The sequence below is a fragment of the Durio zibethinus genome, chromosome 16, assembly GCF_047325235.1.
Source record: "Durio zibethinus cultivar Kanyao isolate XHJ-2024 chromosome 16, ASM4732523v1, whole genome shotgun sequence".
NCBI lineage: Eukaryota > Viridiplantae > Streptophyta > Magnoliopsida > Malvales > Malvaceae > Durio > Durio zibethinus.
Window position 1 is genome coordinate 18,740,089 of NC_143177.1, and position 26,500 is coordinate 18,766,588.

The 26,500-nt window shown below is 31.2% G+C and overlaps 1 protein-coding gene and 1 pseudogene across 2 annotated transcripts; one reads left to right on the forward strand and one right to left on the reverse strand.

Annotated features, from left to right (window-relative positions):
• Positions 1-18,100: 18,100 nt before the first annotated feature.
• On the forward strand, positions 18,101-23,158 carry LOC111293723 (beta-glucuronosyltransferase GlcAT14B-like). Its single transcript, XM_022886622.2, has 4 exons — positions 18,101-19,598; positions 20,684-20,759; positions 20,856-20,971; positions 22,336-23,158. The coding sequence occupies exons 1-4, from the start codon at positions 18,947-18,949 to the stop codon at positions 22,842-22,844; spliced, it is 1,353 nt and encodes a 450-aa protein (XP_022742357.2). The 5' UTR covers positions 18,101-18,946; the 3' UTR covers positions 22,845-23,158.
• Positions 23,159-23,750: 592 nt separating this feature from the next.
• LOC111293747 (formiminotransferase cyclodeaminase-like protein) lies at positions 23,751-24,963 on the reverse strand (annotated as a pseudogene). Its single transcript, XR_016328636.1, has 2 exons — positions 24,469-24,963; positions 23,751-24,399 (listed from the first exon to the last, which is right to left on the reverse strand). The product of XR_016328636.1 is annotated as a formiminotransferase cyclodeaminase-like protein (transcript).
• Positions 24,964-26,500: the final 1,537 nt, after the last annotated feature.

Consider the following 26,500-nt stretch of genomic DNA (forward strand, 5'->3'; position numbering starts at 1 on the left):
GGAATGTTGGTCATTCTACTGAGAATTGCACCACCCTGAAGCATAAGGTACAACGACTAATTAAAGATAGAATGATCAACTTTGATACAATTAGGGTAACAGCACCCAATGTCAATGGCAATTTATTGCTCAATCATAATGTCAATGTTCTGAGTGAGGTTCGAAAGCATAATGTAAAGAAAAAGTGGAAGAAATCAAAACTCTTCTCGGTTAGCTGTTTGATGTCTTGTATGAAGCTGTCATGATACAACCGATGGATCCACGTACTTATCATAGAGGATGTGTGCCAAATAAGATATGCAAATACCACAATGGGGCTCTTGGTCATTCCATTAAAATCTATGAATAGTTCTACTGAGAGGTACAGAAGCTCATGGATTCTTACCAGATTGAGCTTTATGAAGAAATGGAGACTTTAAGAAATGTTGAAGTGTCTATGATCAATAAACCATCAAAGTTGGTTCCAAAACCAATAAAGATCTATTGTGAGGAGAAATCGAAGTATATCACAGATAAGCTCATGCCCAAGCTAGTAACTTTTAAGGTCTCTACCTCGTTTCCATACAAAGATGACAAAGTTGTGCCATGGAGATATAGTAGTGATATGGTATTCCAATGGCAAAAAGAGATTGTACCCAAGAACAATGCTGACAACATAATTGATGTGGGTGGTATAGCCTGAAGTGGAATATGTTATACTTTAGAGATGCTGAAAAAAGTAAGGAAGAAAAAGGCAAAGATAGGAGAAGAACAAAATGAATTAGAAGTATTGCTCGAAAAAGAATGCTAAAAGCCAGTGACTGAAAAAGAGACTTGTGGGTTTTTGAAGCTAGTGAAGCATAATGAGTACTTTTGGTTAAACAACTAAACAAGATTATGAACCACATCGGAACGGTTTATTGAAGCTATCAAACTAAGCATATGTGGCCTATAATGTGTCGGTGGAATATATGAATCATTTAGCTAGGAATTTGATGGTGCCACACTATATAGCTTTTAGTGGTAACGAGATTCCTCCAGAAGGAAGGGGAAGCACTAAGGTTCTGCATATCACTACCAAGTGCAAGAGCCATGTCATAGTCAATATCCTTATCAATAATAGCTCTGCTTTAATGTCATGTGCAAACATCAAATTTTGTTTGAAACATTTTTAGCATAATTGACCCAAGCCCATTTATAACCCATAAAGAGCCCACAGGTTAGCCCATTTTAAGACCCAAACAAAGTCCATTTGAAGCCTATAAAAAGGCTTATTTAAAAGCCCATAAAATACATTAATATTTAGGCTTATAATAAATAAAGAAAAATGAGAACCGTATGGTTACTGTTAAACTTTTTTGCATGGGATTTATATGGATGGTACATTTTCACGTGGATGCATGAGAAATAAAGAATAAATGAAGCAAGTAAACCTCAAAGTCAATTCTAGTCAAATTTGATCAAAGTTGGTCAATAAAGTTAAAATTAGTCAAAGTCAAAATTGTAAATTTGATGAAAATGGATAAAACCGGAGTCAATTCTCAAAATTTACAACATAATTGGAATCAATGTGCCTTAAAGTTAAAATTGGTGATGTTTTAATGAACTAAAAATTTTTATTGTACTTGAAGAAATACAAAATTATCAAAATACCTTTTAAGGATATTTTTGAAATTTAATCTTTTTGAGATTGAATTTTTGTAAAACTTTCAAATCATAGCTGAATATTTTTTATTGGTTTTTGATGCATTGAAAACCTAAATCACACCTTAAGAGGGGTAAAATTTTCAAAATATCCTTTAGTGGTATTTTCATAATTTGATATTTTTAAGCTCAAATTTTCATGAAACTTTTTATATTTTAATTTCATAATATTTGATGGTTTTTGGTGTATTCAAAATCACAATAATACCCCGAGAGATATGAAATTACGAAAATATCTCATAAAGGTATTTTTGTAATTTGGCTTTCCCAAGTTCAAATTTTCACAAAAATTTTTAGATCTTAATTTCATAATATCTCATGATTTTTGGTGTTTTAAAATTCTAAAAATGAGCATGAAAATATTGATTTCTAAAAAAATGATCTAAATATCGAAAACTTTATACTAAAGGTAAAATGGTCTTTTCATTTGGTTTAGGGGCTATAAAAATTTAATCTTTACAGTGAATATTGTGGACCAGTAGATCTTATATTGAATCTTGATCCAATGGCTAAAGATTACTCCGTGAAAATAAAAAGAAAAGAACTTTAGCCTTCGGATGAGATTTGATCCGAAGACCTATATTCAATCAAAAAGGATATTTTAAGGGTTTTTCTTCTAAAAAAAAAAGAGAGCTCTTTTGGGAACGAGCTTTTTTTGGGGGAAGAAACTCTTTTGGTGGGAAAGCTAAAAGAAAAAGGGAGACTAAAAAAAAGAGGTTTATGAAAAAAAAAAAAAAGCCAAAAAATGAGAAGTCGACAACATAAAATGAAAAAGAAAAAAAAGTTGTGCAACAAAAAAAAAAGGGAAAATAGATTTTAGAAATAAAAAAAGTTAGCTTCTTTCTTATATCTTTTTAGTAGTTTATACATATGAAGTTATAGTTATCCTCTTTATGATATTTGCCTGAAAAAGAAATAATAGTAGCATGAGCTCGTTCAAAGACTGATAAAAAGGAAAAAAGGGTTCATCGAGTCTAGGTTTTGAACTTTCAAACCCTATTTTCATTCAAAAATGGTACTTTTTTTAAAATAAAGAAATCTTTCAAAGAAAAAAAAAGAAGAAAAAGTGTTAGGCCAAAAGCCCCAATCTAATTCACGTCAACGGAAGCATAATCAAATAATGAGTCAAACACACAAGAGATAATAATTTAACGTGGTTCGTCTAACCGACTTACGTCCACATATGAGAAACAAGATCTACTAATTGTAGGAAAATTACAAACATACAATCAAATCATCAACCTCACTTAATAATCAATACTCATAAGATTCTCTCAATTTTTTCTAATCTTATGGAGTATTCTCAATTCAAACAAACACATCTTATGTATATACTTTTAACACAAATAAACACATACCCATATATACCTATTCATCATACTTATATAAATCATTTTAATCTCTTTTAGTCCATTCTCATGCACTATACCTATATGGACCCTCTCAGTCTCTTTTAGTCTATTCACAAATATTCAAAAAATACACCCATAAAACGTAAATCTTTAGTAATCTTATAGGGTGTCTATCCCATAAAATATTACAACTCTTTTATATCTTTTTCTCATACCTAATCCTACAGAGAGTTCTCTTATTTATAACTATACAAACTTGCTTATTAAGAATTGCTTTCCTATTAGAATTCTTCTTATGCAAGTCAAACTTGCCTATCAAGAATATATTTTCTCTTAGAATTCTTTTTCTGTAAGTTTTCTTGTTTATTAAGCAATATTTGACCAATCTCAAACAAATCTCTTATGAGATTTGAGTCATTATTCATAATAATCTTTACCTCAACTCAAATTTCATCAAATCATCTGTCTTTATGCTAATCATACTTGGTTTCACTTGCAATGAAAGTATCACAATCATTTTCTCTTGTGTCTTCACATTTCATGCAAATCGATCCTCAATCCTCAAAACTTTAACTTGAACTTTTCTCTTGAATCGAGCTTTTTTGGACTTACCTCTTCTCATATCTCAAACCATGCCTAATACCATTTGTTAGGCCAAAAGCCTCAATCTAATTCATGTTAGCGGAAGCATAATCAAACAATGAATCAAACACATAAGAGATAATAATTTAACGTGTTCGATCTAATTGACCTACATCCACGGATAAGAAATAAGATTCACTAATTGTAGAAAATTACAAACATATAATCAAATCATTGTCATTTAACAATCAATACTTATAAGACCCTCTCAATCTCTTTTAGTCCTATAAAGTATTCTTAACCCAAATAAACACGTCTCATGTGTATTTTTTTAACGCAAACAAACACATACCCATATATACCTATTCATCATACCTATATAAACCCTCTTAATCTCCTCTAATCCACTTATATACACATACTTATATGGACTCTTTTAGTCTCTTTTAGTTCACTCACAAACATTCAAACATACACACCCATAAGACGTAAATCTCCAGTAGTCTTATAGGGTGTCAATCTCATAAAATCCTACAACTTCTTATATATATTTTTCATACCTAACCTTTTAAAGATTTTATTTATTTATAACTATACAAACTTACCTATTAAGAATCTCTCTTCTCTTAGAATTCTTCTTATACAAGTCAAACTTGCCTATTAAGAATCTTTTTTCTTTTAAAATTTTTCTTCTACAAGTCTTCTTGTTTATCAAGCAATATTTAGCTAATCCCAAATAAATTTCTTATGGGATTTGAGTCATTATTCTCAATAATCTCTTTTTTTACTCAAATTTTATCAAATCATTTATCTTCATGTTATACATGCTTGGCTTCACTTGCAATGAAAATCTTACAATCATCTTCTCTTATGTGTCTTTACGCTTCACGTAAATTGATCCTCAATCTTTAAAACTTGAACTTAAACTTTTCTCTTGAATCGAGCTTCTCTGGACTTACCTCTTCTCATATCTTGACCTATGCTCTGATATCACTTGTTAAGCCAAAAACTCTAATCTAATTCATGTCAACAGAAGCATAATCAAACAATGAATCAAGCAAACAAGAGATAACAATTTAATATGGTTTAGTCCATTCGATCTATGTCTACGGATGAAAAATAAGATCTACTAAGTGTAGAGAATTACAAATATACAATCAAATCATCAACCATACTTAACAATTAATATTCATCAGACCCTCTCAATTTTTTTTAATCTTATGAAGTATTCTCAATCCAAGCAAACACATCTCATGTGCACCATTTTAACATAAACAAACACATACCTCTATATACCCGTTTATCATACCTATGTGAACCCTCTCAATCTCTTCTAGTTCATTCCTAGGCATCATATCTATGTGGACCCTTTCAATCTGCTTTAGTTCACTCATAAATATTTAAACATACACACTCATAAAATGTAAATTTTTAGTAGTCTTATGGAATGTCTATCCTATAAAATCTTACAACTCTCTTATATCTTTTTCTCATACTTAACCCTACAGAGATTTCACTTATTTATAACTATACAAACTTGCCTATTAAGAATCTCTCTCATCTTAGAATTCTTCTTATGTAAGTCAAACTTGGCTATTATAAATCTTTTTTCTCTTTGAATTCTTTTTTTGCAAGTCTTTTTGTCTATTAAGCAATATATGACCAATCTCAAGAAATCTTTTATGAGATTTGAGTCATTATTCGTAACAATAAGAAGGTGAAAGAGGTGGTTGGAATCTGAAATCTGATAACTTTTAGTTTGGTTATGGAGGTTCTAAGTTATTTGTTCAAATGTTAAAAGTTTTCTTTTGGTAGAGAAAGGTACTTAGTCACTAAAATAAGGATTGAAACAACAAAAACAAAGAGTTTTAAGCCTTATGCTTTTGGCCATCCTATTATTTTCTTTCTTTTGCATGAACTATTGTAAAAGCCATCTGTTCTACCATTACAAAGAGCACGATGATCTAGTTATTGTTATCTTCAAGTATGGGACTGTTAATAAGGGACCATCATGCTTTGATTTTTTAAATAATAATAAAAAAAATCTTTTTTTTGTTTGATTTCCCAACTTTAGTTTCTGTTATTGGTTTCATTTTTTATGTTGGTCCAGCTGTTATTGATTATTTTCAAGTCAGGTTCTTGCCACAAAAAAAAAATGTTTGAGAAGCTTTAAAGTTCCGAAACTAACCCAAGTCCAATTTCCATTCTCTTTCGTTTTCCTGCGTGTGTTTCATTCATAGATTTTGTCCACAAGAAAGGGAAAGTTTCAAGCTTTAAAGGAAGCTGCACACTAATTTTTTGCATCTACTTAGAGCTCCAACTCGAGCTGCTCTTATGGGCAGTCTAGGGTTACGCACTTCCATAGAGTTTCTCCCACTTATTTTTTTATTTTATTTTCCTTAGCTGGATATCTTTCATTTACTTTCGTGTAGCTTACATTAGATGTGAAGTTAGAGAGCTTTCATTCACTGTTTTAGCATTACTTGTACATATGTTACAATCTGTTTGCTTTAATTCCTTTACTACCAGTTTTATTTTATTTTTGTTTTTAGCTTGTAAATCACATCTTCCTACATGGGATTAGCTTAGTTTTGAGACAATGTTACCTTGCTTTTATTTTCAAATTTCTATTAGTTGTTTTAGAATTTTCAAGCTTTGTAATTTTTATTTTATTTCATTTTATGTCACCGTAGTTTTATTTCGGTTGAAGTATTTGTCCTTCTTTTTTTTATTGTCATGCTACTAGCTTTTGTTTTTACTTTTTGTCAAGTAATTTTATTGCAATTTTTTCTTATTCTTAGGTTGAACTTGAAAAAGTATTTATTTTTAGAAGGGCTGTGTGATATAGTAACATTAGCTATTTTTTAGAAAAGGTTAGGATATAGGTGGCGGCAATAGCTCCACTAGGGAGTGTTTGTTTGTAGTTTTATTTTATTTTTATTTTTTATTTTAGCTTGCATTTTCCTTTTTTATTTCATGTTTCTTTAGATAGATTTTAGCTAGTTCAAGTAGTTCTAGTAATTTATTTGCTCTCATGTCCCATTTTTTGTTAGACTTGTAGCTTTGAGCTAAATCGTTTAGGTTGTTTGTATTTTGTTTTATTTTAATTGCTACTAGTTCAGTCATGGTTAATTTCATACTTTCATTTTCATTTCTAGTTCTTAAGTTTTATCCCGTTTTATTTATTTTAGTGTCTCATAATGTTAGGAGATGAGGATAGTTTGATGGAGCTTTGGGTTTTGAAATCACTCTTATTAGGTTTTTAGAGCTTAAACCTTTAGGTGGTAGCTTTAATTTCTTTTAATTCAAGTGATATTTGTCTTCTTTAAATTTTAAGCATTTTAAATTTCTTGCAATTTACTTTTAAGCACTTAAATTTTCATGCTAATTAAGTTTATTGCAATTTAAATTTTAGTCATTTTTAATTTCCTCGTTATTTAAAGTTTTTGTCTAGTTAATTTTCATGCAACTTAATTTCATCCTCTAATTTACTTTTGATGCAATTTATTGTCCATATACTTTAAAATTTATGTAATTTAAATTTTCTTACAATTTAATTTCATGCAAAAAAAAAAAAGGATAAAACAATGGGAAATAATGAAAAGGAAAATAACTTTTTTTGGTCATGAGGTTAATACAATGATACTTAAATATTATAATTAGTTATTGTTACTAAATATTAATTAATAAAAGAACTAATAATAAAATTGAAAAATTAGAATTAAGAATTAAATAAGAAAGGAATAAGGAAAATGAAAATTTTGAGGATGCGATTCTAAGAAAGTCTAAGTAGAGATTCTTAAGAAATCTTTAAGTGAAAAATTTTTTTAAAATACCATCAAAGTATCGAGATATCTAAAAAGATTTTTAATAAAAAAAGTTTATTTACTTTGTTCTTTTTTTTAATTGTGAAATAATTAAAGAAGATTAAAACATAATTAAAACGAGTAATGAAAAGTATAATATAAAGAAAATAAGTTTTATATATTTTTCGTGTGCATATTCTATTTTATTGTTTGCATTATATAATCTTAAAAGTAATGAGAATTTTCGATGATGAGATTTCAAGAAATCCGAATAGCGATTCTCAAAAATTTTTTAGGTGAGAAAAGTGTTCTAAAAATTGTCAAAATATTGGAATATTTAGAAGTTTATTTTAAATACGAAAAATTTTTGTGCTATAATTATTTTCTTTAGTTTGAACAGTTTTCGTAATAAATGAAAGTGTATTTTTTTAGGAAATAAATGTATTTGTAGATAATTATAATATTACACAACTTTTAATAAATTTTATAAAAAAACAAATGAAAAATCTTTGAGGATGAGATCCTAAAGAAATTCGAGTAGTGATTCTTTAGGAATCTTTACGTATTGCCTATGTATTGGAGAATTTAAATTATTTTTCGATAAAGATTTCTCGTTTTCTTATAAATGGTATAGAAATGAGTTAAAATACTATTTATTTTAAAATTATAAATGTTATATTTTATGTTTTTTAAATGTAAATATTAGAAATAAATATGAACTATCGATGATAGAATTTTTGAGAATTTCGACTGGTGATTCTTAAATATTCTTTAGGTGAGATGGTTCTTTTTAATATTGTCAGAGTATTGAAATATTTTTATGAATTATTCAATATGTAAGTTCATATTTATTTTTCAGGCATACTAAAAAAATTAAAAATATGTTTTTAAAGAAAATTATGAAAATTAAATTTTAAATACCAAAATTAAGATCATTTTAGTCATAATTAAATGATAACACAAAATTAATTAGTACCATTTTAAACGGGCATCGTTGGGGTGCTAATCCTTCCCCACATGCAATCAACTCCTAAATCCAAGCTGTTTCATAGACTCAAAATTATCTTTTCGATAAAGTTTTAATTAATTTTAAAATTTTTATTAAAAGGGTAAGTTTTAATAGGTGACGAATCACACCTAGCCAAAAAAATTGGTGACAACTCTTTTTTATTTTCAAATTCGTCTATCGATTTCAAACCCGTTAAGACATCATGCTTATGTTAACTTTAGTAAGGCTACTGATTGAGTTATCATATATGAAGAGTAGCCATATGGTTGTACGTGCTTTTAATAGGACTAAGTGTGATGTCTTGGGAGATATTGAGATACTCTTACAGATTGGGTCATGTATTTTCAATATTAAATTTCAAGTGATGGATATCTCTTGTTCTATAGTTGCTTGTTGGGAAGACTATGGATCCATATGGCATGTGTTGTCCCATTTACCCTACACTAAAAAGTCAAATTCAACGTGAACGACTAACTGATCATTATGTCTAGAGAAAATGATATGTTGGTAACCCAACCCCTAAATGCCTTATATGTAGAGGCTACTGATGAGCCATTAGAATGCTCCAATTGATCCTTTAAGCTTGTGAATTTTGTCGGAGAAAGATCTAAGATAAACCAACCTTATTTCACAAACATAGTGGTGAATTAGATCATCAACAAAAGTTGGTATCTTGGAATGGGGTTGAGCAAAAATTTACAAGGAATAAGGAAGCCTCCAATGATAGTTAACAATTGTGAGAGGCTAGGTTTAGGCTATGAAGCAGAAGGCTGGGAGATGATAATGAGACAAATGAATAGAAAAGAAAATAAGATGGCAAAACTCAGAAGTTATGAACCAGAAGCTATGCTGATAGTCATTCCACATCTTTATGATACCATCAAGCCTAGAGGGTTCATGTATCTGGATTCATATAAAGATTTTGAAGAGGAACTAGAATTGAGCACGGATGAGGCATTCGCTAAATTGTCTATCTATGCAATTGGATATGAAAAAAGGCATGCACATGAAGTATGGGTCCGCTAGGCTATGAGTTAAACAATTGAAGCAACATTGAAATGCCTTTTATCCTTGAAACTTTTCCAATGTAATTGTACATCTTAATTGCTTATGCCCAAAAGCATTGGGATGATATTTTTATGTATGGGCCATTTATTTATTATTATTTCAAAAAAAGAATAAGCATGATGCATTTTCATTCATTTCTTCTATTGCTCTAATTTTTCATTTTCATCAAACCAATACATCTTGCCAACATTCCCAATTTCATTTAATTTTAGATCATCAAATGAACATAAGGATAATTATGATAACGATTAAGGGTTTAATTTTGAAATTTTGACTAACGCTAATGAGCTTGATAATGAAGATGATTATGAGGAATATGCATTGCCTCCAAACCTAATGAAATTAATTGAGTAAGAAAATAAACAAATTAAGCCTCATCAAAAGATAACTGAATTGGTGAACTTAAAAGATGAGAAGAACAAGAGAAAGGTTAAAATTAGTACATCACTTTCATTGATAGACAAGCAACAATTGAAATATCTACTTTGAAAATTTGTAAATATATTTGCTTGATCTTATCAAGATATACCTGAGCTTAGTACTGAAATAGTAAAGCATAAATTGCTCTTAAAGCTAGAATATAAATCGATCTAACAGAAACTGAGGTGAATAAAGCTTGAGATGTTACTAAAGATTAAAAAAGAGGTAAAAAAATAGTTTGACGTAGGTTTCTTACAAGAGCTAAGGATCTAGAATAGGTAGCCAACATAGTATTTGTTCCTAAGAAAAATGAGAAAGTATGAATGTGTGTGGATTATCATGATTGAATAAAGCTAGTCCAAAGGATAACTTTTTTTTACTTCATATTGACACACTGGTGGACAATACAGTTAGACATTTTATGTTTTCTTTCATGGATGGGTTTTCAAGATATAACTAGATAAAAATGGCTCAAGATGACATGGAAAAGATCACTTTTGTAACCATATGGAGTATGTTATGTTACAAAATTATGCCTTTTGTTTTGAAAAATATTGGCGTAACTTATCAAATAGCCATGGTGACATTTTTTCACTATATAATGTATAAAAAAAATTAAGGCGTACATAGATGATGTGATTGTGAAATCTCGTGATGGAGAAGGTCATGTCACCAACCTGTTAAAGTTGTTTAGGAGGTTGAGAAAATTTCAATTTAAACTGAATCTAGCCAAATGTACATTTGGAGCTAAATTAGGGAAGTTGCTAGGCTTTGTGGTCAATGAAAGAGGCATTAAAGTTGATCTAGATAAGATCCAAACTATTCAGAATTTGTCACCTCTTAGTACACTAAAAGAAGTTTGAGGTTTTTAGGTAGATTGAATTACATTTCTCAATTCATTTTTTAGCTCATCTATAAGTGTGATCCTATCTTTAAGCTTATTCGCAAAAACAATCCTAGTGAATAGAATGAAAAATTCCAAGAGATTTTTGATACAATTAAATAGTACTTGTCAAACCCTCTAATGTTGGTACCATTTGTTCTAAGAATACCTTTGATATTATACTTAACAGTTGGAAAGAAGTCAATGGGATATATGCTGAGACAATAAGATAAATTTAGTAAAAAGAGAGAGCTACCCATTATTTGAGTAAAAAGTTCACAGAATATGAATCTAAGTATTCTTCTTTAAAAAAAATATGTTGTGCATTAGCTTTGCAACCAAAAGACTCAGACAATATATACTCTATCATACCACATAGCTTATAGTGAAATTGTATCCAATCAAATATATCTTCGAAATGCCTTTATTGTCTGGAAGGATTGCGAGATGACAAGTGATGCTCTCAAGATATGACATCATATATGTGAACCAAAAGGTAATCAAAGGAAGTGCTATAGCCAAGTTTCTTGCAGATCATGCCATCGAGAACTATGAATTGATAAGGTTAGACTTTTTTTGTGAAGATTTGATGGTTGTTTCCTAACTTAAGAAAGAGGGGCATGAGAAGAAATCTTGGAGAATCTAATTTGATAGAGATGCCAATGCCTTAGAGCATGAGATTAGAACAATTTTGATCTTTCCTGAAGTATGTTATTATCCTATAATAGTGAGGTTTAATTTCAATTGCACTAATAACATCGCTAAATATGAGCCTTGTGTCATGGGTCTACAAGCTATTATAGATAGAAAGATTCAAATATTGAAGGTATTTGAGGACTCAACTCTAGGCATATATATTTGAAAGGAGATTGGAAAACAAGAGATTCAAAACTCATCTTATATTATAAGTATATTATAAAGTTGATTAAGCAGTTTAAAGATATTTAATTTAAACATTTGTCTTTTGAAGAGAATTTGATTACTAATGCCTTGGCTACTCTAGCCATAATGATTCGAATTAATGATAACATCGATATTCAACCCATCAAACTAGATGTTAATGATGCACCAACTCATTATTCTAATATAAAAGAAGAAGATAAAGGAAAGCCATGGTATTATGATATCTTACAATACATTAAGAATCAACAATACTTAGACTAAGCAACTGAGAATGATAAAAGAGTTATTAGGAGATTAGTTATGAGTTTTTTCTTGGATGGTGAAGATCTGTATAAAATGAGTCGTGATCAAGTATTATTGAGATGAGTAAATACGGCTAAGGTGAAAAAGATTATTGAAAAAATGCATGAAGAAATATGTGGGACACATACAAATAAACATATGATGACCAGACAAATCATGAAAACTAGGTACTATTAGTTGACAATAAAGAGTGACTACATTAACTATGCTCGAAAATGTCATAAGTGCTAGATCTATGCTAATAAGATTCAAGCTTCACCTACTACTTTACATGTGTTGGCCTTACCTGGCCATTCTCCATGTGGAGCATGGATGTTATTAGTTCTATTACCCCAAAGGCCTTCAAAAGGCATAGGTTTATTTTCATGATGATAGATTATTTTACAAAATAGGTGGAACAACTTGATTTGAAAGTGTGATATGATTTATGGTATGCAAGTTCATAAAGAGAGATTATTTATAGATATAGACTTTCAAATAGAATCATTTCAGATAATACCAAGAACTTAAACAGTAAGATAATGAAAGAAATATGTGCTCGATACAAGATTAAGGCACCATACCACCCGAAAATGAATAGGACAGTTGAAATAGCAAATAAGAATACAAAAAGATTCTTGAGAAGATGATTGAGACTTATAAAGACTGACATAAGAAGTTACCATTTGCTCTATATGCTTATTGAACATCAGTATGTACATTTACTGGTGTAACCCTATTTTTTTTTAGTTTATGGGATAAAAGCTATATTATCGGTGGAAGTAAAAATCTGATCCTTGATAGTCCTAAGAGAAGTTGGATTGGAAGAAGCTGAATGGATTCGATAGCGTTATGAGCAGTTGAATTTCATTGAAGAAAAGAGAATGACAGTGCCGTATTATGGTCAGCTCTATCAGAAAGAATGATGAGTGCTCATGTTAAAAAGGTCTGACCTTGTTGTTTTCGAGAAGAAGAGTTGGTTTTGAAAATAATTCTTTTAAGTTAACATGATAATAGAAGAAAGTGGATTTCGAATTGAGAAAGATCATATGTTGTGAAAAAAGCTTTTTCAGATGGAGCATTAATCTTATCAGAGATGGATGAAGATGATTTATCTAATTCTATAAATTCTAATGCTGTGAAGAAATATTACGCTTAAAAAAAGAAAAAAAATGAAAAAATGAAAAAAATGACTCAAATCAAAAACCTAAAAAGGTAGTTTGAGTCAAAAAGAATTCATCTAAGTTGAAAACCTGAAAAGATGATTTAGATGAAGAGGATACAACATTGAATTTGGGAATTCACCAATATGAAGGCTAGCATGTTCTGATGAGCTCTTAGTTGTTAGGTGCATCAGGTGGTTGAATTTTTAAAAAGACTTCAAGTTATGTTATTGTGATTATCTGATTGTTTATTTTGGGCGTTGTTACTCAAATAACCCAATTTTTGTAACCTTTCCTTTTTTAATAGCCAAAGTTGTTCTATCATTCTTTTTAAATAAGAGATTTTATTTTGTTCATTGTGCCTTTCTTTTAGTGATTATATCCCATTTATTCCTAATCTATCCCTTAGCTTTTCCCCTTAAATATTTTGTAATAGAAGAAATGTGTGATTGCATTTTTACTTCTTGAAATTGAAATAATGATTGATAAATGAATAATAGCATGAAATATTTCTACATTACTTTGGAAAGGTTAAAAGTGATAAAGGCAAAAATGAAATGTTCAAGGCCTGGTAAGGGCATTGCATTTGGAAATGAAAATGAAAGATTTTCTTAAAAGGAAAATATAGTTATTAATATTGAATGAGAGAGATGATTGATAATTGAATCAGTTTGGTCTTATTGTTTGAAGCATGAAGAGCTCGAGATCCAAAAGAAAAAGGCTTGAGAATCTGTATACCATAATTGAAAAGATATTAATTGACATTTGCATAGCATGCATTGCATTTAGAAATGTCAAGTGAATGAATCTAAGAAACATGGATATTGAAAGATTCCCCATGAAGAAGATAAATGGAAACCTTTTCTGGTGAAGGAATTTCAAATTCTCGTTTTAGAATAAACTTTCGAGGTAAGATTCTAATCCTTGAAAAAAGGAAATTTCCAGAAAATCAATCATGGACAAGAAAGATTTTTCAAAATTTTAAAGTTATAAAGCCTTTGTACAAAGGAGCATTTTTCAGTATAAAAAATGATTTATAAGACCTCTAGATATAATCTCATAATTTCTTTAGACGTAATCTATAAAATCTTCGAGTATGATCATCAAAACTTTTAGGTGTTTATTTTTAAAGTTATGTGCCTTTGTTAGGAAGAGCTTTTAATTTTAAAGTTGAGCATCTATTTAGAGGAGCTTTTATGCTATTCAAAAAGTCTGAGTGTCCATTTAAAAGATTTTAAAAAAATCAAGTCAGTTGTTTGGATTTATGTAGGTTGTTGACACATTTGCACAATCCCTATTTCATAAAAAGGTGTGAAAAAGCGACAACTATAAATACACTATTTTGTCTATGATTAATTCCATAATGTAACTATTTGGCTTAGGTTTTTCTTTTTGTTATTTTTTTAAATGAAAGAAAAGAAAAAAGATAATTAAAAAACCAAATTGTAGAAACCTTGTTACAAAAGAATTGATGGGTGATAGAATTAAATCATGATTCTCAGGTGATAATTCTAGATTTTTTTTTTGGAAAATTAAATAAAAAGTTGTTTTAACATAAAGTTTAGTTTTAATTTGGGCTAGGATTTTGAAGAATCTAACTTTAACTAAAATACTAATAAGTTGGGATTCCTATTTATAAAAGGACAAATCATACAAAAATTGATAGCAGGATTGTGAAAGATACACACAGCAAAGAAAAAGAGAAAGAGCAAAAGAGCAAACATACAAATTAAAAAAAAAAAAGTTTCGGGTAGAAGTTTTTGTTTTAATTAGGGAGGTTTGATTTAGTGCTGCTAGGGAATTTTAGAAAACAAGAAGGATTTGCAATTTTTTTATAAGTTTTTTTTTTTTTTGAAAATTTCTGGAAAACCTATATTCTAATAAAGTATTCTGGTAGCGCTTGAATTTTTTGATAGTTTTTTAGCTAATTTCCCAGTTCTTGATGGATTTTTCCAGAAACCAGCAATATTCAACTGGGGTTTTTCGTTCGTCTAAAGAGAAAGGCAGAGAAAACAAGGGTTAGAGAGAGAATGGAGGAGTAATTCTAAAAGGGAAAAAAATTTAGCCTTTTATAAATCAGCCAAACAACGTTGTTTTCGCATTTAACCTTTCACAAGATCCGTGCGTTTTCAAGTGGGTAGTTCATCCCATGTTGCGCCTAACCCATATGCATGGAATTGGTTTGTAGCTAAGCTAGCTGAGCCATTTAATTGAGCTTCGAGCAACGTCTTCCAAACTACTCCTCTATGTCTTGAACCGCATCCTGTGAGCCTTCAAGCTGAGCTACTTTTTTGGTATTTTTATTATTTTTCTCCTATTTATTTATTTATTTATTTTATGTTTAGTTATTTATTTATCTATTTATTTGTTTTCCATCTATGTTATTTGTCATTTATTTATTTGTTATTCATTTATCTATAAATATTTTTAAAAAAAGAAAAAATTTTAAATAAAATAAAAAAACCTTACTAATATATTGGAAGTTTCAAATTTTTTAAAAAATAAATGTTTAAATAAAAAATTTTTACTAACATATTGGAAAGATTTAAATTTTAATAAATTATTTTAATAAAACAAAAAAGTTTTACCAACATATTAGAAGATAATTTGATTTTTAGGATAAAGTTTTACCAATATATTGGAGAACCTTATTAATTTTTTATAAAAAAATAAATTTCAAGAGAAAAAATAATTTTCAGTAAAGCTTTACCAATATATTAGAAGGCAATTTAATTTTCAAAATAAAGTTTTACTAACATGTTGGAAAACCTTATGAGTTTTAAATAAAAATTAATTTGTAGAAAAGAAATAATTTTCATAAAATCCTACCAACATTTTTTAGGATAATTTCTAGCAAAAAATCTTACTAACATTTGGAGAATATTTCTGAAAATAAAAAGTTTTTTTTATAAAATTAGATTTTGAATCTCCGATGATAAAATTACTAAGAGTGTTGTAAATAGCAATCTCTAAGAAAATTTCTAAGTGAAAAATTCTTTCTAAATTTGATCAAAATATTGGAGAAATTAGAAAAGATTTTCAATATCAAGATTTTCACAAAAATGTCAATTATAACAAATAAAATGTTTTTTTTACAAAAATTAAATGAATCCGATACAGAGTCTTTTCGAAACGAGACAAATAGTCTCTTTGAATACTTTTGAGGTGAGAGGATGTTTTTGAATTATTACCAACATATTGGAGTAAATTGGGGATAATTTTTTATATTAAATTACTTAGTAAGTTTTTTAAGGTTTTAGATAACACGAGATTAAACTGGTATCATCTTTTGATGGATATTGTGAGGGTGTTATAACATTTCTCTTATGTAATCATACTCCTGAACCTAGTCATGGTTTCGTAGACATGAATTTACCTTTTAAATATATCTAAGTAAAAGCTTATGATATTTTTTTTAAAATAGGACATATTTAATTAGGTGACCAATCGCATCTAAATAAAAAAGATTAGTAGTGACTCCTTAAAGTTAGGTCTAAAGATAGCTCTATGGATCTATATGTTATAATAGTATCAAAATTTTTTTAATAGAGTTCAGGTAAGAGTAAGGTTTTGCGTATTCCACTTTACCCTTGATCTCTTACCAAATGTCGTTTATTCTTTTTTTTTTTTTACCTTTTTCACATACCTTTTTCTTTATAATTATATCTTTATGGACAATTCTCATTTTTTTATCTTCATTTCCCTCATTTACCTTTCTAAACTTTCTAATTCTTTTACAACTCTCTTAAAAAACAATAAAAGAATAATCATAATGGTGAAATGAGAGGTGCTCTGATGAAGTTGAGGTCTAACAAGAATATGTATTTATATTTGCCTTTAATTTGTGTTTGTATTTTTTAAATATTTTTATTATTTATTTCTAAAGCAATACATTTATATTTGTCTATATATTGTCATCCATTAAAATTTGGTATAAAAATGTTATTTCTCTTAAATTTAAAATATAATTTAAAAAATAAAAATTATCTTGTAGCAAAGCATAGGTCTAATTTTAGTTTATAATATTAATTTTGTAGAGAATGAGGAATGAAAGGGTGTCCACATGACCACCCATTTACCATCCAAAAATCTACCTTTTAAATTTTTTTCTTTTATTTTTACTTTTTTATTTGTTTTTTAACTTTAATTTTTTATTAGATAAATTTTGTAAAAAAAATTAATGGAAGTAAAGATGATAAAATAATTTATATTTAATTAGTTTTGATTCACATCAATTCAATTTAGATGCTTTTTAAAAAAAATTTTCAAAATCAAATCGAGATTTTTTTAAAAATTTGTTTGGATCGAAAAGTGTTCCAACCTATCTTAGGTGTTCACGTGATATCTTTCTCATTATATATATATATATTTTTAAAGCTTTAGATTTTTTTGTGGGTTTCCTTTTTAAAAATTTTTTTTATTGAATAAATTTTGTAATAAATAGTTAATTAAAATAAACATGATAAAAATACAATATTATGACAAAAAAAGTACAAAAAATATGAAAATGATACGGTTTAAAAATTTAATAAAAAATCATATATAAATTTAACAGAATAAAAAAATTTTTATATTTTCATATTAGTACAATTATGACATATAATTTTGATATAAAACATGATATGAATATATAAATTATCAATATTTTACTTAATATGAATACACAAATTTTAGAAATTAAATATGTGTTTGAAATACGTAATTTTGAAAATTAAATTTAAAAGTACTTAAATTTAGTAATTAAGTTTAAAGGTCGCCTGGGAGAGAACTTCGCACTTGACTGTTTTATGTAAGAAACCGCGTTAGAGCTTTTGGTTGGAAAGAACTGTCATTCACGCGCATTGAGAGAGCGTACAAGAGTGGTAACCACATTGGTTACTTTATGTGAATAATCTTTACTCCAACAATTAGCCGAACCTTAAATCCATGTTTTTGCTATGAAATAAAGCGAAGTAGCAAATCAAAGCGAAAATCTCGATCCACTCTCTATCTCTAGTTTCTCTTTCTCATTTTCAATCTCAAAGCTCAGAATCTGTTGAAGTAAAAGATTGATTTCTTTTTTCTTGTTCTGTCTCCCAATTATTCCTCATTGAGTAAGCATTTATATTTCCATATCACTTTCTTCATTTCCTTTTCTGGGCCATTTTTGTTTCAAAATAAGCTTATCTACCTCTCCTTTTAAACTCTCGTGTATTTCAAGTATCTGGAAACTTAGACTCTAAGTATATTATTTTCTGCTTCTTCATTATCGGTTTTCTGGGATTGACTGGTCATTAGATCTGGGGGCAGTTTAGGAGCAAAAAGCTGCTTTTTATTTACTGCATGCTAAATATAACTGTTAAATTTTTTTTTCTATGAATTTTTTGTACCGGTTACTGTTCCATGCTGTATTTTTGCCTGTAAATACCTTTCCCCATTTGCATTTTCGTGTGTTATTTCTCAGTTGATTAACCGACTTTGAGCTTCTTTGACCAAACTTTACTTGAATATCCATTACCTTTTCTGGCTGTTTCATATCTACATACGGAATTTGGGTTTTTTATTTTTCGTATTGATAGTTCTTTAACTACCTCATGTTAAGTAATGATCTTTTTGCTAGGAAGCTGTGTTTTCTTCTGAAGAAAACTTCTTCTCAGATTAAATGTTTTTCATACACTTAAGAAGGCAGTTTTGGTTCTCTTTCCGTACCTCCCTGCTTCGTTTTGGTCCTATTTCTTAGTAACATTGATGGGTTTTTGCTTTATTCTTTCTTGGGTTCTTTAGTTAAACCTAGAGGCCGGATTTTATTACACAAAATGAGAAAGCTATGTAGGAAACTGGTGTTGATGAGAAACCCATTGACAAGTGTGAGGAAAAATGTCAATTCGCATTCGGGAAGGGTGTTTAGTGATAGAAAATGGATTATCCCATTTCTTGCAAGCTTACTTGTATCGATCACTTTGCTTTTCTATGCCATTTTTGGGTTGTTCAATGCTCCTTATGGTGGAGATCAGTTGCCATTTGACATTATTTCCTTTGCGAGAGCAGAGGACTCCAGTGGGTATTTTGTAGAATCAGATTTGAAGAAATTCTTTAACACAAGTGGCTCTTCAAATGTGGAAGCACCTAGACTAGCATATCTTATTTCGGGGACCAAGGGAGATAGTCATAGGATGATGAGGACCTTGCAGGCAGTGTATCATCCTAGAAATCAGTATGTTTTACATTTGGATCTTGAGGCTCCTCCACGTGAAAGGTTGGAATTGACAAATATGGTGAAGAGTGATCCAACTTTTCTTGAAGTGGAGAATGTTCGTGTAATGGCACAATCCAACTTGGTAACGTACAAAGGTCCTACGATGATTGCTTCTACCCTTCAAGCAATTGCAATACTGTTGAAGGAGAGCTTGGAGTGGAATTGGTTTATAAATCTAAGTGCCTCAGATTATCCCCTTTTGACTCAAGATGGTTAGTGCTAAGACTTTGGCCTTTTGTCTTTTGATTCATTATCAATGCTGTTGCTCTTATGGTTATCATTTCTGCTTGCCATTATGCAAGAGCTTTTCTTTAGGTTAATGTAAATGGAATATTACTAAGCTTGTACGCAAATTTTGGCTAAAAATTGGTCTGAGAACATTGCTTGCTGCCTCCTACTTTTATCACAATGTACATGCATTGTTTAGTGCAATTCTAATATAAATAAGCTTGGTCTTGCATTTATGTGATCCTCTTGATCTTCTTTCCTGATTCAACAGGAAAGTTATATTGTGATCAAACTTTGGAATAGAATTTTAAAGCGCGTGGATATTTTTAACTTAAGTTATACTGAAATTTTTTTTATGAGGGGGCTCAATAAGACCTGTCTAGGTGCTGGTCCTTGGACAGGGATTTTGGAACCCAGGACATTAAAGTATTAATAAAATATTTTTAATTTAATTTTAATTCAAATATATTTTAAAATATTAAAATGTTGATATTTTAATATATATTTTTGAAAATCTTGGGTCTTTTGGGCCCGACGGGCTCGGCTTGTTCTTTGATTGGGCCTTTAAAAGGCTGACTGGCTTTGGCCCGATTCAGCCTGTGGATAGGTTTAGGCTCAATCAATTGTCTAATAAATTTTAGATTTTGCTGGATTCTTGAATGAGCTGACCATGTCTCAATTGTCCAATGGGGCTTCTGCAGTTCTGCTTAATCAACACAATTGCATGAGATTTTTTTTTCTTTGAATTTTTTATGCACCATTGGCTATGTCTTTGGACATTAAGTTGCCTCTTTTGTGAATTTTTGCTACCTGGCCCTTGCATAGCCGGATAGGCCCATTTGATAGACATCTGGGTGCTCCAGTAATTTCCACTTGTACTATCACGTTAGTTTTACTTATGGTTAAAATTTAAGAAAGAGCTCCATTGGTATGTTTCTTTTAGACATTATGACATGCATTTGTTGTTGATTTGTAGGGTATTTTCAGAAACTTAGAGTTGTGTTAAAAGGTTTCTGCTCTTTCTAGCTTGTTTGCTTAAGGATATCTGATATGTGTTCTCATTGTGCAGATTTGCTGCATGTTTTCTCCAATTTGTCAAGAAATCTCAATTTCATTGAACATATGCAGATTACTGGTTGGAAGCTGTAAGATGAATACCTATTGTACATGCTACTCTTAAATATTCCTTTTCTTATGCCCTGATGTCCCCAGTTTCCTTGCATAATTATGTGCTTTTGCAGGAGCCATAGGGCAAAACCAATCATTGTTGATCCTGGCCTTTACTTGTCCAAAAAGTCTGACATTGCTTGGACCACACAACGTCGATCACTGCCCACATCTTTCAAGCTGTATACAGGTTGGTTATTGTTTCTACTTTATGGAGCATACCATACCCTAGACCTTCTCTAATCTTAGGTAGATTACTTGCCCTCCACCTCTTTTTGGTTTTTTAAAAGTCATAATGCATTTATGTTGATCAGTGTTATCTTGAAATGCCAAACATTATTTTATAGTCTTAGACTGATCAGATATCGGCTGAAGTTAATGTGCCAAATAAGGATCACATGTACTAATTTAGGTCTAGATCTAGATCTTAAGACTTAGGGGGCATTTTCTTTGCCAGTAATAAATGCTGGAATTGAATGTTCTTGCTGAGTGTTGTGGATTTGCCAGCCTATGTCTTATTCCTTGGAGTAAGAAACCTTTTGTTGCATTTTAGAATCAAGTCTTCTATGTTAGGGTTCCTTCCTGTGCTAATTTTGTTGTCGGGAACTGAAAAGCTTCAATCAGTTGTTGATTCTGAAAGTGAAAACTGTGAATGCAATGTTTTTGCCTGGGGCCAAAGCCTAAAGCCGGCTTTAGGTGCTTATAGTTAAAAACACGAGGCTATACTCCACCCTTCTTCTTTGCGTGTCACTTGCAAATTTCCCAATCCTTCACTATTGCCAGAGACTAGAGAAAGGTGGAGAGATCACCTTTACCTTGCAAATGCTTGAGATTTGTTTAAGCTGACCTTCTTGAGCCTTAACCTAACTCCTAATACTCAAATGATTGCTTGATGCTCTGACATCAGCTGGAACAAGCTGCTTGGTATACTGACAAGCAGCTAGCCCTCTGAATGCAGCTTCAAATCCTAAGGATGTAACTATATATTTAATGTTCTACATTGTACACCAGTGAGGGGATGGAGATTAAATCATAGGTGGGTGAGACCAGCCATGTAGGACAGTTGTTCATCATATGCTCTCTAATCAATTGGCTCCCCTGGGTATTCAGTGCTTTCAGTCTATTGAGCAAGTTTATAATATCATAAAGATGTCAATGAATCAATCGAGGATTCATTTTGAATCCTGCCAATAAATTGGTTAAGCTAGGACATCAGTAAGCATTTAGACTACTCAGATCTTCAAGAATCATAATTTCCTGCTCCATGTCCAATAAGTCTTCTCTGGAGTTGAAAGCTGATCTAAACAACCAAATCTTGTTAACAGTTCCCATGAGCTTGCTAGTAAAGTGTATTGGGGATTCTAAATTTAGACTTTTATATTGGTTTGCATTTGCTGGCCTTGTTGTATGAGTTTTTGTTGCTTTTCTATGTGCATATAAACAAGACACTATTGCACTTTATATTGATTTAAGTTGAATTCTGGAACATGATGTTTCTATGCATGAATAAAAAAAATTTTCAAATGGTTATCTCTGTCTTTGTTTTGTGCGCAGGTTCCGCATGGGTAGCACTTACTAGAACCTTTGTTGAGTATTGTATATGGGGGTGGGATAACCTCCCACGAACCATCCTTATGTATTATACAAATTTCATTTCCTCTCCTGAAGGCTATTTCCATACTGTTATTTGCAACACTGACGAATTTCGTAGCACAGCAATAAGCCATGATCTCCACTATATTGCTTGGGACACTCCTCCAAAGCAACATCCTCTCTCCTTGTCAATAAAAGACTTTGACAATATGGTAAAAAGCAATGCGCCCTTTGCTCGGAAGTTCCATAAGAATGATGCAGTCTTGGATAAAATTGATAAGGAGCTTCTGGGCCGCACTGGCCGTTTTGCACCTGGAGCATGGTGTATTGGGAATTCGGACAGTGGAGCTGACCCATGTTCTGTACGCGGTGATGATTCTGTATTTAGGCCAGGCCCTGGTGCTGAGAGGTTGCAAGGACTCCTAAAGACGCTACTATCTGAAGAATTTCGGAAAAGGCAGGGTTCATGATAGTGGCATAGAGCTGGATAACTGCTAGTGTAAATGGCTGGATTCATACTTCTTTTTATTTTTGGGTAAATGGTATTTCATTAATCCAAAGAAGCAGGAGGCCTGCTGCCAGTTAACAATCAAAGAATGAACTTTTGCACTTATACGATCCTCCAATTTTTACATACAGAATTATTAGAGAGATCATTTGTATTTTTTACAAATTTTAAAAAGGATCATTCGTATTTTTTACAATTTTTAAAAGTTGAAATTTTATGTTAAAACTTATGTAGCTCAATCAAGCTCTTATTGTCAGTTACGGATTTTTCGATCAATCTCACACTTTGTTAACACTAATAGCTGAACTTGCTTTGAGAAATCACAAGAAAAGAAAAGATGATCCCTAATCTCTTCCTTTGAATCACACTAGTAGCACTTTATATCACAGAAGTAGCAAGTGATTTTTGGCAGTTGAGTATACCATTTCTTAATATTAGCTAGTGTGCTCAATCTGCCAAGAATTGCAAGCCAAGTACAAGAAAAGATAATCCCCAGTCTCTTCCTTCGTATCACAGAACTAGCAAGTGATTTTGGCAGTTGAGTACACAATCTCCTAATAGTAGCTAGTGTGCTCAATCTGTCAAGAATTGCAAGCCATTTGCAAGCCAAGTGATAAAACTATGTCTTGGTAGTGATGAGAAATTCCATACTAATTTATGCCAAGTTACAGTGGGTTTCCTATCCCTAATCTAGTCCCATGTAGAATGAATTTGCCAGATTTTGATGCCTACCAGACAATAACATCCTCTTTTTCGATAAGGGTAAGGCCAGCCAACTTCTGCTGCAAATCCTCATCTATAGCAGAGTAATAAAATTCTGGGTCCAATAATTTGTTAAGAGAGCAGAAGCCACAGTTGCATTCGAAGGGATTCATACTTCATAGATCACATAGATGTTTAAATAGAAATTTCACGAGGTTGTGTGTTATGCAGCTAATAATCAAGCTCGTACATCCTTACAAGTTACAACATTTATTTGAAGGTTCAAATGTTACAATTCCATCATGACCATTGCATGATTAAGCTCTGTCAGCAGATACTAGGTTTAGATACTCATGAAGAATTATTTCAGCTGAAGAATCAGTGAAATAGCCCTTTTCCACATCCAAACCTTCTCGGGCAGCAAGCATCTCAACCCGAGACTGCACCCTGTCTGCTCCTAACCGGTTTGGCTCCAGAAGAATGCAAGCTATCTCAGTTGATTCCTCACCGTCGACCAGGGCCAATGATTGGACAGATGGGAGACCACCGCCTCGAGCACTCACCATCCTTGCAAAACCGCGAGTGACAGCGACATCTGTTGACATGATGGGTATGTTGTACATTCCAACCCATGGGCATGGCCCGATCGTGGTGATGCCTCTACTACAGGCCCATTGGTTTCCCGTCAAATTGGGCCTGTAGTAACCTAGCTGCCGCCTGATGGTGTCCAGGGCCTTGCCTATTGGGTGTGCTGCACCGTGCCCAAACACTGGTACTGCAACACCAAAGAAAAGTAAGAACTCTTCGACAAGGATCTTCGGATGAAAAGTAAGTTCTCAAATTAAACTAAATACGTTGATCCAAAGAAATCACAATCTGCAGACAGCCTTAGCCAGCCAAGCTGCTTCATCCAATGATGACCCAGCCAAGGGATGCAAAATAATGTCATCAACCACGCCGACCAGAGGGTGTGCTCCAGAATGCAGCTCAAGGTTTATGGCTCCATAAGCAGCCTCAACCCTGGCTAGGAGAGGTTTATGGCTCCATAAGCAGCCTCCAGAATTGCATTACCCGTGCTGTCATGAATACCATATGAAACAAGAGTGTAGCGTGTCCTGTTATATGCTCGATCCCCAAATTTGTTCATGATGACAGTTTCTCGGTCTAGCCTTGCAGCTCTTTCTATGGCGTCAAGGGCTGCACGGCTACGTGATTCAGAGAAAAAGACCTTGCGGCATAGTAGCATGGACTGATTTGCAGCCCTTTTTATTCTGGTGAAAAAAATGGGAAATTTATGATAAAACCTTGAGATTGGCCAATAGTGGTGACAAAGTCTGTTTCCTGGAAATGTTTATTGTATGTTTCATGTTTTCTCCTGTATTTTTAGTATTTGAGCAGTCTTGATTTGAATTTTAATTGTTAGAATTAAATATGTTTTTAGTACGTAAAATTACGATAAAATAAAATAAAATTATATTAGGAATAAAATTATATTAGATAATATTATTTTATTTTATATTTGATATATACAAAAATTATCATAAAATAATTTATTTATTAATCAAAATTATTTATTTTAAAGTTTATATAATTTAAATTATTAATATGATTTTTAAGGGTATAATAAAATTTGTAAGTTTAATTTTATGAATTAAAAATAATTTTTTTCATTTTAAGAGGATTGAATCTTCTTATACTAAGAGAATGATAATCTTTTTTGTAATCATATCTCTTTTAATTAAATATAAATAAAATATAATATAAGATAATAATTTTTTTATATTGTTCTATTCATCATCTTATACATTAAACATTATCTAAAAATCCAAAATTTTATTAATGGATCCCGTGATTTTGGCTTCTTCCACCATTTAACAATTTATAATTGATAGCGTAAAATTAGAGTGAAAAGCATAGGATTCATGGATCTATTCCTAAAAAGGTTAGCCCTGTTTTAGGAAGAAAAATGTTGCCTTGAGAATTTATTCGAGTAGCAAAATTCAGCATTCAATTCCATGACTAGAAATTTGTAGTCTTTACCAAAATAAAAAAATATTTGTTGTTAATTCCCCAGTTGGATTGGATATGCTGTAAAAACTGAAAATGAAGTGGGAAGAGAGGGAGAAGCTGGAAGAAGAATTTGTAAATCACATCATCAAGATCGCTATTTCGAAATGAGAAAAAGTAAATCACCCTGTTCTTTCATGAACAACAACGAATGCATTCCTTTTAATTGAACATACTCCTCATCTCATCCCAGCATTCCCCAACTAAAAAGGAAAAAAGGGTCAATTTGTTTGTACTAAGAAATGTGCTGATGTGTGGCCATTGTGGAGTTAGAAACAGCAGGACCTTACCTTGCAACTTGAGCTAAAATCCCCTTCTTCCGTCCGCTCGTGGTTTCTCATTTTCTTTCCCACTTCAACCTGAAAATTCCCCAATCAAACACTTCAGCACCTAGCAACTGCTACGGCTTTGCCTATTCTCCTGCTGTTATTTTTGCTGTTGAAACCTTATCTTACATAAGCTCAGGAGACAACAAATCCACATATGATCCATATAGGGTGCAAACAATGCTGCATCATTGATCACAAAAAAAAAAAAAAAACGATGCGCCGCCGCTTATGAGTGAGCATTTGGACAGCTACAAAGACAATGGCCCCACAAGTCTGATATAAAATCCTCAATCATAAATGAAAAGACTCTTTTACCTGGAAACAAACATGAAACGCATGGTGCTACAGATGTCCGAGATCAAAACCATAACTTGATAAAAATGTTTAGGCCTTGGCTTGGCATGATCATTTTTGTCACGTAGGAGAACAAACACAACTAGAAGCGTCCAAAGCCTGCCTTTGAGCGTAAGCTTTTGGGTCAGAAAATGGTATCCAAAGACGACGGAACCGGCTCCATTTC

Excerpts from the sequence above, each read along its gene's own strand:
- LOC111293723 (XM_022886622.2), top strand. The coding sequence starts at position 18,947 with ATGAGAAAGCTATGTAGGAAACTGGTGTTGATGAGAAACCCATTGACA. Across the intron at positions 19,599-20,683 it reads TCCCCTTTTGACTCAAGATG|ATTTGCTGCATGTTTTCTCC; the intron begins GTTAGTGCTAAG and ends CTCATTGTGCAG. Across the intron at positions 20,760-20,855 it reads CAGATTACTGGTTGGAAGCT|GAGCCATAGGGCAAAACCAA; the intron begins GTAAGATGAATA and ends GTGCTTTTGCAG.